The sequence below is a fragment of the Lithobates pipiens genome, unplaced genomic scaffold (assembly GCF_037356315.1).
Source record: "Lithobates pipiens isolate NorthernLeopardFrog02 unplaced genomic scaffold, aLitPip1_a1.2 Scaffold_13, whole genome shotgun sequence".
Taxonomy (NCBI): domain Eukaryota; kingdom Metazoa; phylum Chordata; class Amphibia; order Anura; family Ranidae; genus Lithobates; species Lithobates pipiens.
Genome location: NW_027507718.1, coordinates 280,475,032 through 280,491,243, shown reverse-complemented (window position 1 = coordinate 280,491,243; position 16,212 = coordinate 280,475,032). Strand labels below are relative to the sequence as shown.

Below are 16,212 nucleotides of genomic sequence, written 5' to 3'. Positions count from 1 at the left end.
ACATATTGGAGGCTGCATGAAATACAGGTGATCAGGTAAATTACATAATTTGTGCCACAGTTGATGTATTCCTGTATAGTGAACTCTTCATCTGTAGCTGTGGCAACAAATGTTTTACCCAGATCACACAAGTTACAGTACCTAAAGGTTTTTATATTACAAGGGTAACTGCCAGGATAGCAGAGCCAGGTGGGTTGGCATTGTTTAGATGAAAATAGACTGGGTGATAGTGTAGTCCCCAATGTGGGCACACGTTGGCTAGAAAATAGGCAACCTGGTTGCAGAATCCCATTTAAGTCTTTATCTGTATGCAATATTGGCAGATTATTTTTTTTATTATTCTATTTGATGGTTTACCTGTTTTTTTCTATTTCTAGAATTGTAAGGTTTAATGAGGCTTGCTCTTATTTTTATGCTCTCTCTTGGTTTTAGGCTTATCTGACATTAATTCCTCTCTGTCCATTATCAAAACCCTTTCTAGTCCTTGGTATATAGCAGATTCGTTATAACCTCGGTCCAATAAGCGCTGATGAACGACCTTACGTTCTAGTTCAAAGGTTGAATTTGTTGAACAGTTACGTTTAGCTTGAAAAAACTCCACATAAGGGATCACATTGATGGTATGGGATGGATGACAACTGGCTGCAAAAAGTGTAGTGTTACCAGAGCATGGTTTCCTATAGTTGCATGTTGAAACATCACCTGTAGTTGGATCGCCCTTTAGGGTGATGTCTAGAAAGTTGATAATGGAAACATCATGCTCAATTGAAAAATGTACTGTAGATGTAACTGGTTATTCAGGAATTTCCAAAATTCATAATTCACATAATGTCACCATCCCACACCATCACGGGGTTGTCAATATAGCGACCATGGCAAATAATCTGCCTAGCAAAGGGGTTGCTGGGAGTGAACAAAACTTGTTTCTTCCACCAACCCATGTAGATTATCGCCATTCCTTACTGCATATACAGACTGATTTTACTGTTATAAAAAAACTGGCCACCGCCCACACCCAAAACTGGCCTTCACAGTAAGGAACGCATGGAAGGCATATGCTGACCAACCAAATTAACCTGTCTAACCGTCTGTTAAAATCAGGGGTTTAGTTAGCACACATTTGCAAACGCATGTGAAAGCTGCAAGGCCTCATCACAGCACCCTGTGTTGCAGTCCTAACACTATCAATTTATAAGTGTCTCCACAGTGGAAGCACATGCATGGAATGTATAGATGTGGGACAGGTGAGCCTGGAGGTTGCCCAAGCCCCCTTAAAGGAACAGGAGCATGCTGGACACCCAGCAAGAGCACAGTGGCAGGGAAGGTGCCCATCGTGTCCCTGGACCATATATACAAACAGTAACAAAAAATTGGCCACTGCCCACACCCATAACTGGCCTTCACAGTATTGATTTTACTTTAGTGATTTTACTGTTGTGGGTTTACTACACTTTAGGGTTGAAAAAGTTTTTATTGTCAACAGCTATCACACTGAACAACATAAGGAGTTACATTCCATAGACAGTTACAAATAACCATATACGGTGTGTCAGCCCAGTGGCTATCGCCCATAGCTGGACTCCTTTTATTATGCAATATAGTGCTAATATTGATGACTGTCAATCAATCTCAAGAGCCATTTTGGCTAAGGGGGTCATGTTCACCAAAAAAAAAAAAAGAAAAATTCCTTATGTATATAATTAAAAAAAAAAAGCAGTCTACATCCAAAAGAAACCAGAAGGAAGGAGAGAAAAAAAAAGAGAAAAAACACATGTGAAAAGCGAACTGAGAGAGAAAAAGAGAGGGAGAGTCAAAGGGAAGCGCCAGAACTGCTGAAGAGACTTTCATCGCAAGAAGAAAATAGTAGACGGGGATGGGGGAACCAGGGAGTATACGTCCCAACTCACTCCAACTTGAGGCAGTGTTGTAGGGTGTTCCAGTTAAAGTTCTTACAACATGTTCAGGAGGGTATCAGAGGCCGAGATGCGAAGCCAGATGGACCACAGTATCTTTATCTTTTTCAAGGGTATTGTTGTCGAGAGTCAGCATCTCCTCCATTCTCATGATATCATTCATAATCGAGCCCCAGTGGGACAGAGGAGGAGTGGTGGTTGTTTTCCAGAAGGATGGGATGAACAGTCTCGCTGAGGACATAAAAAAACGGAGAAGACTCCACTTCTGGGACAACACCAACCCAGATAGAATAGAAAGGAGTGCAATCTTAGGGGAAGGCAATAGTGGTTTATCATAAATTTTACTGTAGCGTTCAAATACCTGGTTCCAGAAGGGGCAGATCTTCTCACATTCCCACCAGACATGGAGATAGGTTTCTGTAGAGGAGTTGCAGCGAAGTGGATGGGAAAATTTTGTGTAATGTGGCGGGATCTCTATATCACCTGGACAGAATCTTGTAATTCTTCTCTTGGGAGTAGCATGATATCGTTGACTTGTGAGTGAAGTGGTAAGATGTCTGCCACTCTGGTCTGGATATGTCCTCTCCCAAGTTTGTGGACCACATCCGGTTATAAGGTGTAAGAGCTTGTAGGAGACTATGGTTGAAAGCAGGTGTCTAGGAGTTTGAGAGGGTGTACAGTCTTTCAAATTCAGTATGGGAACGGTGTACCTGTGAGGAAGAGTGTAAGCATTTGGAGAACTTTGTATAGGTGTAGGGTGGTGAGCCAGTTGCGAGGTCCCGCCGACGCAGATGGTGTCCTGTGCTGTGGGTGTACAAAGGAATGTGCTTGGGGCCAGTCGGAGTGCTTGAAGGATCCCAAAGTGGTCACTCCCATGCCCTGGGGGAAAGCAGGGTTTTCAAACAGAAGACAATGGGGTGTAGTCTGAGGACAAATTGGAATATAGACCTCTGTGGTACCAGAGTCTGAGAGAGGCAAGTGTGAGTAGTGAGGAAGCGTGTAGGAGGGCCAGGTCGTTGCGATATCACAAGAGAAGAGCTCGGAGGTCCACAGGAGCTAAGTTCTGCTCTATCGTAACTGAAGCCTTTAGGAAGGGACGGGGGAACCATTCCAATATGCGTGCCTTATGTGGGGCTTTATAGTAGGTCTCATAGTCCGGTAGACCCATCCCACCTTGTAGCTTGGGGAGTGTGAACAGCTTGTGTTTTACTCTGGGTAATCCCTGGTTCCACATAAATCTGATGCCGATGGAATGTAGGGAGGTGAAAAAAGATTTGGGAATCATAATAGGGATCATTTGGAAGAGGTATAGAAGTTTGGGTAGTATGTCCATTTTAAGGGTGTTGATCTGCCAGACTCACTCTTCCAGATCCTTCCGTTTGTGGGAGAGAAGGGGAATGTAATTCAAAGTAAATGGGTTGGAAAGGTTGAAGGGAATAGTAACCCCTAGTTAAGATATACATTTTTCCTGCCATTGAAAGAAGTTTAATCAAAACAAGGTCATTGTTTGGGGGGGTGGGGGGAGATATCAAGGGCTTCTTTTTTAGAAAGTTTAGTTAGAATGTTAAGTTTGAAATTACTGAAGGAGCCAAAGCGGCGGAATTCCAGGAAAAGGCATGGTAGGGATGTATGGGGGTGTTGCATGTAAACCAGGAGGTCATCAGCATAGAGGGACAGCTTATGATGGGAGGAGGATGTTTGGATACCATGGATGGAGGCGTTCTGACGAATGGCACAGGCTAGGTGCTCTATAACTATAATGAATAAGAGGGGAAAGAGGACAGCCCTGCGGGTGCCATTCAAAATGTCAAACGGCTCCAAGGCAAATCCATTCACCAGGACTGAGGCTGAAGGTTGTGAATATAGGGACAACGCCCAAGAGATAAAGATGTTTTCCAACCCAAGTTGTTCCAGTGAGAGCCGTAGGAAGCGCCAGTCAACTCTATTGGACAAAAGGCATGCATTTAAGTATTTGCATTGGATAAAAGAGATGAGATGGATCATTTTCGTGGAATTGTCCTGCGCCTTGCGGCCAGGAACAAATCCCGTCTGGTCATTATGGATCACTTGTGGGAGTAGGGGGGATAGGCAATTGGCTAACACTTTAGCGAACAGCTTGAGGTCTATGTTGAGCAAAGATATTGGCCGTTAGCTACTACATTGGGATGGGTCTTTGCCCGGTTTAGGTATTATAGAGATGTTAGCGGATAGCAGACATTTAGAGGGTAGGTTAGAGTTGTCTATGGCGGTAAAAGCTTTAGTGATAAGTGGCGATAGTTGCGGGGCAAAGGCTTTGTAGGATCGGTGGGTATAATCATCTGGGCCAGGGAATTTGCCTAGTCTAGAGCGTCAACAGTGGGTAACGCTGTCTCCATTATGTAGTCTCTCATTTTGTCACTAGAGGAGGTGGTCTGGGAGCATGGTTCTGTAGGTGACAGGTTGTAGAGTTGGGAGTAGTATTCTCTGAAGGAGAAAGAAATGCCTTTTGTGTTTAACGTCTTGGTTGGGTTGGGTGATGAAAGGGATGGAGTTTTGGGACGGTCTTGGGTGAAGGATCCACGCCAGGTGTTTGCTGCATTTGTTGGCCAAGAAGTAATGGTGATTGTGCGCCCTATCCCGAGCTATCAAAGAGCGTGAGTCTAGTAGTTGGAGTAAGTCCCTTCGGGCGTTAACTGATTGAACAAGTACGACCGGGTCCAAGTCTTATTTATGGCGAGGTTCGAGTTCCGCAATAGTCGAAAGGAGGCAGCGGATGTCATCAGCCCTTATGCGTTTGACGAGAGCCATGCTGTAAGAGCAAGGGGGGAGGTGGTGTCTGAGGAATAATTGGATACAAAGTGCCAAATGGTCCTGTAGCGATCGGCTACACAGACTGAATCCCATAACAGGTTGTAATTGAGCCTCCAGCGTGCAACCACACCAGATGTTGGAGGGCGAGCCAGGGTCAAATAGACCGGAGCGTGGTTGGACCAGAGTATGTGGCCTATAGATGCTTGGACGGGGGAGTCTAGTAGAGATTGTGAGATCAGAAAGTGATTGAGTCTGCTATATGAGTTGTGTGCTGCAGAATAATGGCTGTAGTCCTTCTCTGTGGGATACTGGACATGCCATACATCCACCAGATGGGAATAATGTATCAGACACTTGATGCATGTTAGTGTGGAGAAAAGAACAGAGGACTTACCCGGAGATGTGTCTGCAGACGGGGACAGGGCAACATTGAGATCTCCGCCAATGAGAAAGCAAGGGCCCCCAAAGGAGTATAGTCTGGTGAGAACAGATGAGCGGAACCCAGCCTGATCCACATTAGGAATGTATATGTTGACCACTGTGAAAAATGTTTAGTTTCAGCTTGAGAAAAGGGAAGCGACCAGCAACGTCAATAAGGGAGTCTAAGATCTCGGGGTTAAAAGATTTATGAAAGCCAATGGACACCCCCTTAGATTTGGCATGAGAGTTAGTACTGTGGTACCATTGCTGGTAGTATCTATTACGTAGTGCGGGTATTGAGCTTATGCGATTTCCTGCAATAGGAGGATATTGGAGCGCATTTTGTGGAAGTGATGCAGGATCTGACTCCACTTCTCCGGTACGTTGAACCCCTTGCATTTAAAGGACGCTTAGGCAATCGGGCAGTCATTCGCCATAAGGTATCCATATGGGTGGGGGATGGGGGGGACAGAAAGTCAGGTATCTTAATCAGTCAGCAGTTTTTGGCAGAAAAACCAGGGCCTGGGGAGGCAAAAAGGAGGAGAGAGAGGGGAGAATAGAGAAGAGAGGGGGTGAAAAAAGGAAGAGCGAATAAAGAAAAAGAAAGGACTAACGTAGGTCAATGGGACCTTAAACAAACAAACAGTGGGCGTGGTCTTAGTCCCCGTCTCCAGACCCTAAAATGGTAGGAAGGAGTGATATAGTAAATGCACTCGGGGATCAATGGAGAAGGGGGACCAGCAAATTTAGCATAGAAAAAATGTAGCAGCAACTAAAAAGGCCAGTAGATGGCACCAGAGATCAAGGAGTAAGGGATAAAAAAAAACTTACATAGTGGCACACTGTAGTGTACCACACTGTGCCCATGATGGCACTGAGAAAAAACCCTCTAAGGGGGGATGCGTGGGGAACTCACAGGGCAGGTCAGCCCCCCGATCCCTAGCTCCATGGGGAAACAAAGAACATTTAGAACTAAGAAACACGATAGTACAAAATTATACTATTAACGTATGGTAATGGTTATGCACATATTAGAGGAAACTTCATGTATTAAGAGACAAATGAGAAGGTTATGGGTGAGCACAACATAACAGGCATAGGTGCAAAACAGTAGTGGAACAAAAACACACATATGTAATGAGTAAAGCAACATGATTAACCTGTGTGGAGCGAGTGTAAATGGGAAAAGAGATAAAAAAAAAATTAAATTATGAAAAATTAAAAATATGAGACATGGGGAACAGTCCAGGTCAGAGGACGAATGTACCTTGATAAATAAAGGGAAAAAAAAGGCAAACAATGGGAGAAAAGATAGCTCAAGTATAGGTATCAAAAAACAGATTAGTGGTATGTGTGGAAAACAGGCTGGGTAAGGCTCGTGCCTGTAGGTGCCCTGTGAAAACACAGGGTCGGGTCCTACAATAGGGAGACAGTAATGCCGTGTACACACAATCGAAATTCTCGTTGGAAAAAGCTCTGTTGGTTTTCCCAACGGAATTCGGCTCAAGCTGTCTTGCCTACACACAGTCACATCAAATTCCGATCGTTTATAACGTGGTGACGTACAACACATACGACGGGACTAGAAAAAGGAAGTTCAGTAGCCAATAGCTTCTGTCTCGTAGTTGAATCTGAGCATGCGTGATTTTTGGCGTGTCGGAATTGCATACACACGATCGGAATTACCGATAGCATGTTCTCAATTTTCCAGACGGAAAAACTTTCTATCAATTTTTGGCTGGCGGAAATTCAGACAGCTAAATTCTGATGCAGCATACAGGCGGTCGCATTTTCCGATGAAAAGCTCTCATCTGTCTTTTTCTGACCGGAATTCCGATCGTGTGTACGCGCCATTAGGTTATTCGGCTAGGCAACATTCAATCTTTGGGATCCTGTTGAGACATAGGCTTGGAGTTGCGTTTGGGGCTCTGCTTCTGCCATTGAGGCACAAAAGGTAGGCCTGGAGTAGTAGATGTGAACGGCCATGCTGGGAGAGAAACCTGCGGGAGCTCCAACATGCTGAGGAAGGAAGGCAGATCCCCCAGGGTGCAAAAGATGGTGGTTTTGCCCTGGTGTACCCGTTGGAGGAAGGGGAATCGCCATTGGTATTTCATCTGGTTGGCTTGCAAAAGCTGTGTGATTGGTTTGCAATGCTGTCCTCATCGCCAGTGTTTGATGTGAGAGATCCGCTAGGAGAATCACTGGGGTGTCATTGAAGAGGATGGATTACTAACACTTTAAGGCTGTCCTGTTACTTGGATAAATATATCAGAATGGCAGTTTTGTTCAATGAAGAAATCATTTATCAGCAATGCTAAAATATATATATATATATATATATGTGTGTGTGTGTGTGTGTGTGTGTATATAATATATACACACATTTGTTGCACTGGTATGCTAGTGGTGGTGTGCTAATTTTAGTTTTATTTTCAGGATGTTGGCAGGCAGGAAAAAGATCAGTCTATTGACCTACAGGAAACCACAGAGCATTATTTTATATGGTTGAGCTGAATATAAATACATTAGTCTCTAATTTTCTTCTTGGTCAGTTTTGCAGTCTGTGAATTTTGCCAAGGCAGAAAGTAGCCACTTTCTCCATTAGGTCTCGGGTGACATGTCGCCAGCATAAAGCACCATTTTAAGCAATTACCATGTGAAAACCTTGCTTGGCTTTAACTCAGTGTAAACTGAATTGGGACGTGGAACAATTAGGCTATTTTCTTCTTTCTTTGATGGAATGGTATGACCAGCCTTACCTATTCCTATTTACTCCGGTCACCTGAACCAAGTAAATGAAAATCTAGCCTGGCATATAATCTGCCACTTTCGCTTGTGAAACCTGTGTGCAGTGTTCCAATATAAATGTCAGCTTTCCACAAAGTTATGCTCCCTTTTTTTTTTTTTTAAATGAGCTTTGACATGACAATGCCACTTGTAGAACTCATAACAAGGTCAGAAGTAACACATGGATATGTACAGATTATAAAAACTGCTTTTTCTTTACTCTCGTAAAACTATGTGCTGAGAAATTCTCAATGTTTTCTAGGGCAACAGGGACCTTTTAAACATTACTGTGTCTGGGCCATTACATACAGTTGTCAGGCTGTAGACAGAGCACATTGGCCAAAGCTGATGTGAATTCCTCCTCTCTGGGAGACGAATCCGGTCGAATGCATCCAGTAAAATGTTTAATTGGAGCATATATTTTCCAAATCCAACCAACCCTACATGACTAGCCTACGCTTTTTTTTTTTATTTTTTTTTTTGATGGAGCAGACTGAAATTTTTCACTGTGCTAGATACTATGCTTATATAGTATTTGGGACATGATATAATAGAACCATAAAATATATGTACATCACCAACAAGCTGCTTGTAATTTGACCTATAGATCTAAGATGGAAACAAATGTATGACCACTTCTACAGTCATGTGACATATTTCAATAGACAAACATTAGATCTTGATTTTAATAGTGCCTGCAGACAAAGGTGATATACTTGAACAAATAACACATACAATTGACATTGATTTGTTTTCATCATCTAAATCAGGGTTTCCCAACCAGGGTTCAATAGAACCAAAGGGTTCCTGCAGAGGTTGCTAGGGGTTCCTTAGACAGTGAGCAATTTTTACCTCTCAGATATGTTCCACTGACACCATTTTATCTTTTTAGTGATCTGTATGGGGGTAATTTATTTCCAATGACCACAAGTGTAAGGAGCATTCTTCTCACTGAGCATCACACTAATGTATCATGAGTTGTAGATATAGTACATTTTAGCAGGGGTTCCTGAGAGCAGGACGTTACTTTAAGGGTTCTTCTGTGTTAAAACTTAAAGGCTGATCTAAATGCTCAAAACTGCAGTTTTGTGATATAAAAAAAAAGTAAAAAATAAGTACTCTACTACATTTACCACACCTTCAAATCCATGAAATTAGAATCGAGTGTTCAGATTAGGTGCCAATGATTAGAACCTCCTCAGGGAGTTGCAGGTGGAATCGGTCTTGTTTTAGGGCCAGTTCACACTATGTGCAGTGACAGACGTTTTACCACATGGTAAAACGTCTGTCACTGCAGGGACACACAGTAAACGATTGTTTCCTATGTGTCCCATTCACACTGCAACACAGCCTAGCGCTGCACTAAAATGCAGACATTTAGTGAATAAAGTTTGTTTTGCACACTTCAAATAAAGCATTTACAAAACAAAAAAGACGGTGCAGTGAACTGCATCGCGCACCACACTGCCCCCTAGGGCAGCCAGAAACCTAGAGCTGTCGCATCAGTAAAGCACTGCGGCAGCTCAATATATAGTGTGAATTGGCCCTTAACACCAATATCTTAGGGTCGGGGGTTCTCTTTGATACAGATGTATGGTGGTGCCATCATACCAAGATCAAAAGAGCTTTCTAATGCCGTGTACACACGACCAGACCCTTTGACACGAATCCATCGGACAATTTGATCATGTGTGGGCTTCATAGGACCTTTTCTGTCAAAAAATCTGACGGACTTTAGGAATAGAACATGTTTCAAATCTTTCTGCTGGAACCAGTTCCTATCGAGAAAACCGCTCGTCTGTATGCAGGTCCAACGGATCAACAACGATGCAAGGGCAGCTATTGGCTACTGGCTATGGAACTTCCTTTTTCTAGTCCCGTCGTACATCATCACGTTAAATGATCGGACTTTGGTGTGATTGTGTGTAGGCAAGTCCATTTCAGCGGAACTCCGTCAAAGCCCGTCAGAATTCGTTCCGGCGGAAAGTCCAGCCATTTTTTTAAAGAACAAAACGAAAAAAAAAAACGGAAAACGCAGCGGCCACTTGGCGGCTTTTGTAACCCCCCCCGCCATGCTCGCTCTAGGTCCGAGGGTACCTGTAGTCTGTCGCTCGTGTGGGAAAACCCGTCTTTTTTTAAATTGTGGGTGGAGCCGTAGGCAACGTGGGGGGGTGGGGCTAACAGCGTTCTCGAACACCAGGTGCACGCGGAGGAAGCTTTTAAAAGCACACTGTGTGCTGCTGCTGGCTGTGGAGGGACACAAGAGTAAAGTGGTGGCATTATTTCAGGTTTGGTGACACAGGCATTTCCTTTTGACACACTGTTACTGCTTCAGGCTGGGTATTAATACCAGCACTATTTTCCTGGACTATAGCCTAGCAGTGTATGCGTTCCTTCTGGTAGTGTCTCTGCTTTGTGCATGAGGCTATGAGTGGAAGGGGAACAAGGAACTCCTCAAAGGTTTCTAAGGGATCTTTTACCAGTAAAAAAGTTTTAAGCATTTCTCCTTTAAGCGTGCATCTTCTCCAGTGCCAGGAGCATCTGCTTCTAGGAAATCTCCACGGCCTCCACCGTCAAAAGAGGACTTGGGGCAGAAAGCCCGCAAAACAAAATACTAAAGCCTCCTTATGATGGGGCGACCCCGCTCACTCAGGTGGAGGGAAGGCTTCTGCAATTTTCAAAGATCTGGCAGGAACAATATCAAGACAGATGGGTGGCCTTATCAATTTCTCTAGGTTACAAACTAGAGTTTCCGAGGGTTCCCACAGAGGAACAGGGTTCAGGGTTTTATTCAAACCTTTTCACAGTTCCAAAACCGAACGGGGAGGTAAGACCCATTTTAGATTCCAAAGATCTGAACCGGCACTTAAATATCCGGTCCTTTCGCATGGAGTCAATCCGACCGGTTGTCTCCATTTTGCAAGGAGGGAAATTTTTGGCATCGATCAAAATCAAGAATGCATATCTCCACGTGCCAATATTTCCCGCTCATCAAAAATGTCTACCCTTTGAGGTAGAAAATCGTAATTTTCAGTTTGTGGCTCTGCCATTCGGTCTAGCCACCGCACCACGTGTGTTCACAAAGATCCTGGCACCTCTTTTAGCCAGGTTAAGGGCTCGGGGTATAACTGTCCTAGCCTATCTAGATGATCTGCTTTTAGTAGATCAATCAGACTCCGGTCTAAACCAAAGTTTAATCTCAGCTGTAAGCTACCTGGAATTCCTGGGCTGGATTCTCAACCTAGAAAATACTCCGTAAAACCATCAAAGAGATTATAGTACTTGGGGCTGGTCATAGATACCATTCAAAAGAAGGCATTCTTACCCCAGGCAAGAGTCAGCTTCATAAAGGAACTGATTCAACTGTTAGGAAAGATGGTGGCCTCATCCAAGGCTGTCCCTTATGCACAGTTTCATTCAAGACTGCTACAAAACACCATTCTGTCGGCCCAGAACAAGAAGCTCCAGGCTTTGGACTTTCCAATACACTTATCCACGGAGGTGCGTCCGAGCCTCAATTGGTGGTTGATATCCAGCAACCTTCAAAAGGGGAAATCCTTTCTACCAGTATCCTGGAAAGTGGTAACAATGGATACCAGCCTTCTAGGCTGGGGAGCAGTCCTAGAAGAAGCTTCTGTTCAGGGGAAGTGATCCAAGTCAGAAAGGACCTTGTCCATCAACTAGAAATTCGGGCAATACGTCTGGCCCTAGAGTCCTGGACGGTCAGACTACGGAATTGTCCCGTCAGGATTCAATCCGACAATACCACGGCTGTGGCCTACATCAATCACCAGGGGGGTACGAGAAGTCGTGAAGCCCAAAAAGAGGTGAATCGTTCTAGCTTGGGCAGAAAGCAACATTCCTTACCTATCAGCGATTTTCATTCCAGGGATAGAAATTTGGCAGGCGAAATACTTAAGTCGCCAACAGTTTTTTACAGGAGAATGGTGCCTTTACCCCGACATCTTTCTGTCGATATGTCAAAGAAGGGGTGTTCTGGATGTGGATCTGTTCGCGTTCAGATTCAACAACAAGGTTGATAACTTTGTGTCAAGGATGAGGGATCCGCTAGCGTGTGGAACAGACGCCTTTGTCTTTCCATGGGATCAGTTTTCACTGATCTATGCGTTTCCTCCGGTTCTGCTGCTTCCACGCCTTCTCCGCAGGAACGGAAAGAGGAGATTCTGGTGGCCCAGAAGATCTTGGTTTGCCGAGATCATAAATGATGGCCGTAGGGGTCCCTTGGACCCTGCCTCTGTGGCCAGACCTTCTCACACAAGGTCCGGTATTCCATCCTTCCTTACAAACGCTAAAATTAATGGTTTGGCTATTGAAACCCACATTCTAAAGGACCGTGGGTTATCCCCTTCAGTAGTGTCTACTTTGGTTAATGCTAGGAGGCTGGCCTCCAGAGTCATTTACTATAGAGTCTGGAAGGCATATGTTTCCTGGTGTGGATCCAGGGTTGGTACCCCAGGAAGTGTGTCATAGGTGGGATCCTTGAATTCTTGCAAATGGGATTGGAAATGAAGCTGGCCTTGAGTACTATCAAGGGCCAGGTCTTGGCCTTATCGGTATTCTTTCAACGGCCTCTTGCTTCTCTCTCTCTGGTACGTAGTTTTATTTAGGGGGTAGCACGGATTAATCCCCCTGTCAGGCACCCCTAAATCCTTGGGATTTGAATTTAGTCTTGTCTGCTTTACAGAAACAGCCTTTTGAGCCTATATGGGAAATTCCCTTGGTTCTTTTGACGAGAAAAATAAATAATCTTTTTGGTTGCTATATCCTCTGCCAGGAATTGGCGGCTCTGTCTTGTAAAAAGCCATATTTGATCATGCATAAAGATAAGGTGGTATTGCGGCCTCATCCTGAATTCCTACCGAAGATGCTGACAGGTTTTCATTTGAACCAGGATATTATTCTGACTTCTTTTTTTTTCCCAGAGCCTCGATCTAGGGAAGAGAAGGCACTACATTCCCTTGATGTAATGAGAGCAGTTAAGGTCTATTTAAAGGAAACCGCTCAGATTCGCAAAACAGATGTTTTGTTTGTACTGCCAGAAGGTCCTAAAAGAGGACAGGCAGCATCAAAATCTACTATTTCCAAATGGATTCGTCAAGTGATTGCTCAAGCTTATGGTCTAAATAAGAAAATTCCTCCTTTTCATGTTAAAGCACACTCCACCAGGGCTGTTAGTGCCTCTTGGAAGGTGCATCACCAGGCCTCTATGGCTCAGATCTGCAAGGCTGCAACTTGGTATTCAGTCCATACATTTGCCAGATTCTATCAAATTGATGTAAAAGGTCTTGAGGATCTTGCTTTTAGGTGTAGTGTACTGCAGGCTGCAGTATAGCCTCTTAATGCCCTACCTTTTTTTTTGTGTCTCCCTCCCTTCAATTGCCATTGCTATGGGATATCCTACATAGTAACTACTATGGCTCTGTGTCCCTTGATGTATGAAAAGAAAACAGGATTTTTAAAACGGCTTACCTGTAAAAATCCTTCTCTTTGAAGTATGTCAGAGGACACAGTACAGAGGTCCTTTCCTTCTTTGGTATACATGTATATTGCTTGGCTACAAAACTGAGGTACTCCCAGTAGTGGGAGGGGTTATATAGGGAGTGCACTTCTTGTCTTAGGGCGTGCCAGTGTCCATTACCTGAAGGTGGTCTATAACACACATAGTAACTACTATAGCTCGGTGTCCCCTGATGTACTTCAAAGAAAAGGATTTTACGGGTAAGCTGTTTTAAAAATCCTGTTTTTGTTTGTCTACTTTCTGTCAATCTATCCTTACTTAGAGTTGTTACAAATTTCAATTTCAAGCCAAGCAGGCCTGAACATTTAAAGCTAAATTCTAGGTTCCCCATAACCCATCCCCTTTAAAATACAACTCTATGCGCAACAAAAAACTAAAAGTACCCTTGTCATGGGCTGCACCCCTCACCACACTGCAAGGATTAAATGCATGAATACGGTGTACTACTATATTTTAAAACTTTATTCAGCATAGTAACAAAATGTATGGATGTTAATTATGTGCTATTTATTCTATTTGTATTTGTTTATTTATAATATTCTATGTTCTATACTTTTTCTACACAGAGAGACTGGTTGTGGTCGCTGAGCATTCTGAAAAAAGTCTTGAAGATCTGCTAAGGGGCAGGAAGCCTGTAAGGTAATGTCTCTCTATACGGCATATATATATATATATATATATATATATATATATTTTTTTTTAAGATTTCCTGTCTGGATTTTAGTTAGTGATATTTTAAATTTTTTTTTTTTTTTTGTATGTGGGTACGACCTTTTAGTATTATTCTAGTCCTCATGAATAAATACTTTATATTTCACTTTTTACAGCAAAAGTATTATTTATTGTTATTTATTTTATGAAGGCTTTTCCTTTTATCATTATAAAGCAGCCCCCTGACCTCTACTCAGTCTGCTACAGGCAAGGGGATGTATTTTCTTTCCCAGTGATCAGGCTGCAACTATAACTTTGTAGCCAATCTCAATGCAAGAATCTACAGCAGGAGCTGGCCTGTTACATTTGTGAACCCAGGCAAGAACTGCCCAGGAAACCAGGTTTTAAATCTCATATCTGAGCCAGCATCTCAATCTAGGAAGATGATTCTTAGGCTTCATGTACACTGGACGTTTCTCAACCGCTCCTGAACGCTGGAACATCACAGCTAGTCATCCATGTTTAAAAACGTGTGTTTAGTAGCATTTACAAGCCGCGTTTAGCAGCGTATAGCGGCATTTAGCCCCGATTACTAAAGATAACTTCAGGAGACCCTAATGATTAGAAAGCACTAAACAAGTATTTATTAACTATTTCAGCCATTCTGTGAGAGAACAGTGTGAGTAGCAGCTGAGAAAGCAGTGTGCTTGTACCTAGCTGTTATTTTTTGGTTGGTTTGTTAACATGAATCCCATGATGAGCATGTGTGAGGAAATGCTCCTGATGTTGCTTTTGCTGAGGCTCCAAAGATGTAGAAAATTACATGAGAGGACCAGAGTTCGTCGCTACTGGACACATCCATTGATGGCTCAACGCATGTCCACAGGATACTTTCTAATATCTATGTTCAGCTGCGTAATTACCCAGACAATTTTTATTTTATTTTACACGCATGTGAATTGCCACCTTTGACATTTTCTTGGAAAAGGTTAGACCCCGTCTAGCTTGTATTGGCTAACAACATGAGGAAAAGCATGCCACCAGAGGAATGTCTGTTGGTGACTCTCAACTTCAACATCAAGTAATGCAAGTCGTGTATTGTATAGCATAATTGGCTGATGAGGGGAATATCACATGGTATACCAAGCTTGCAAGCAGTGATAATTGAGTTTTTGGTGTGTTTTTAGCATTTTCCAGGCTCTAAAGTAATAAATAAAATGTTTCCCTTTAAAAACATTTCTAGACAAAAACGTGCCTAAACCTGGGTAGCTGCATTTAGCCACGTTTGGCACTTGAAATGCCTCTAAACACAGCTTCTGAACGCTTTTTTTTGGGGTTCCAAAAAAAGCCTCTAAACTCAACTGCCTAGAAACGACAGTAAACGATCCTGTGTACATGTACTGATAAGATAACATAGAAGAGAGTTCAGGAGCAGTTGAAAAAAATGCCCAACTGCTCCTAAACGTCCGTTTATCAGCAGCAGTGTACATGAGGCCTAAACAAAATGGCGGCAAAATATCTGGTGTCTTGTCCACTTTAGGGCCAGTTCACACCAGGTATCGCACAGGAATGCACTCGTGTTCCTGTGCGATTTGGGTGCAGTGCAGTGACGGCCTATTGAAATAAATGGGCTAATATCACACTGCACCACACCAAAGGTAGTGCATGCTCTTCTTTTGGAAATGCACTGAAACAGGATCTCCTGATACTTCTGTACCATTTGATCTGGTGCAGGCAAATGCACTGCGTTTGTGTTTGTCAGTAGATTAACATTGACATTTGCAGATTCCTTCCTTTTTTTTTTTTTTAAGATACTAGGCAAAGCATCCAGTTGTTTTTAGCTTTCTAGGTGGACTACTATCCTTATTATTTCTGCAATTTAGTCCCCAAGCAATTACAAGGCTGCTCCCACTGGACTGGAGGAAATTTATCCTGTGTATAGTAAAAAGAAAAATCAATACCTTGTTTTCTATCATAGCAAAACTGTGCCACCATGCAAACATACCTCCCAATTTCTGTGAGTGCTTAAAGTAGATACCAGATTTCAGCCTCCATCCCTGACCAACAGCACATGTGAGTCTCGGGGCAAGTGACTGATTTGAGCAATCAGCT

At 43.2% G+C, this 16,212-nt stretch overlaps 1 protein-coding gene across 1 annotated transcript in view; it reads left to right on the top strand.

The window, feature by feature from the left end:
* Window positions 1-16,212, top strand: part of TBCK (TBC1 domain containing kinase) — a 446,663-nt gene that overhangs the window by 21,248 nt on the left and 409,203 nt on the right. Inside the window, exon 3 of the mRNA XM_077476674.1 lies at window positions 14,016-14,088. Within this exon, the coding sequence (XP_077332800.1) occupies window positions 14,016-14,088 (73 nt within the window). The remainder of the gene's footprint in view (window positions 1-14,015; window positions 14,089-16,212) is intronic.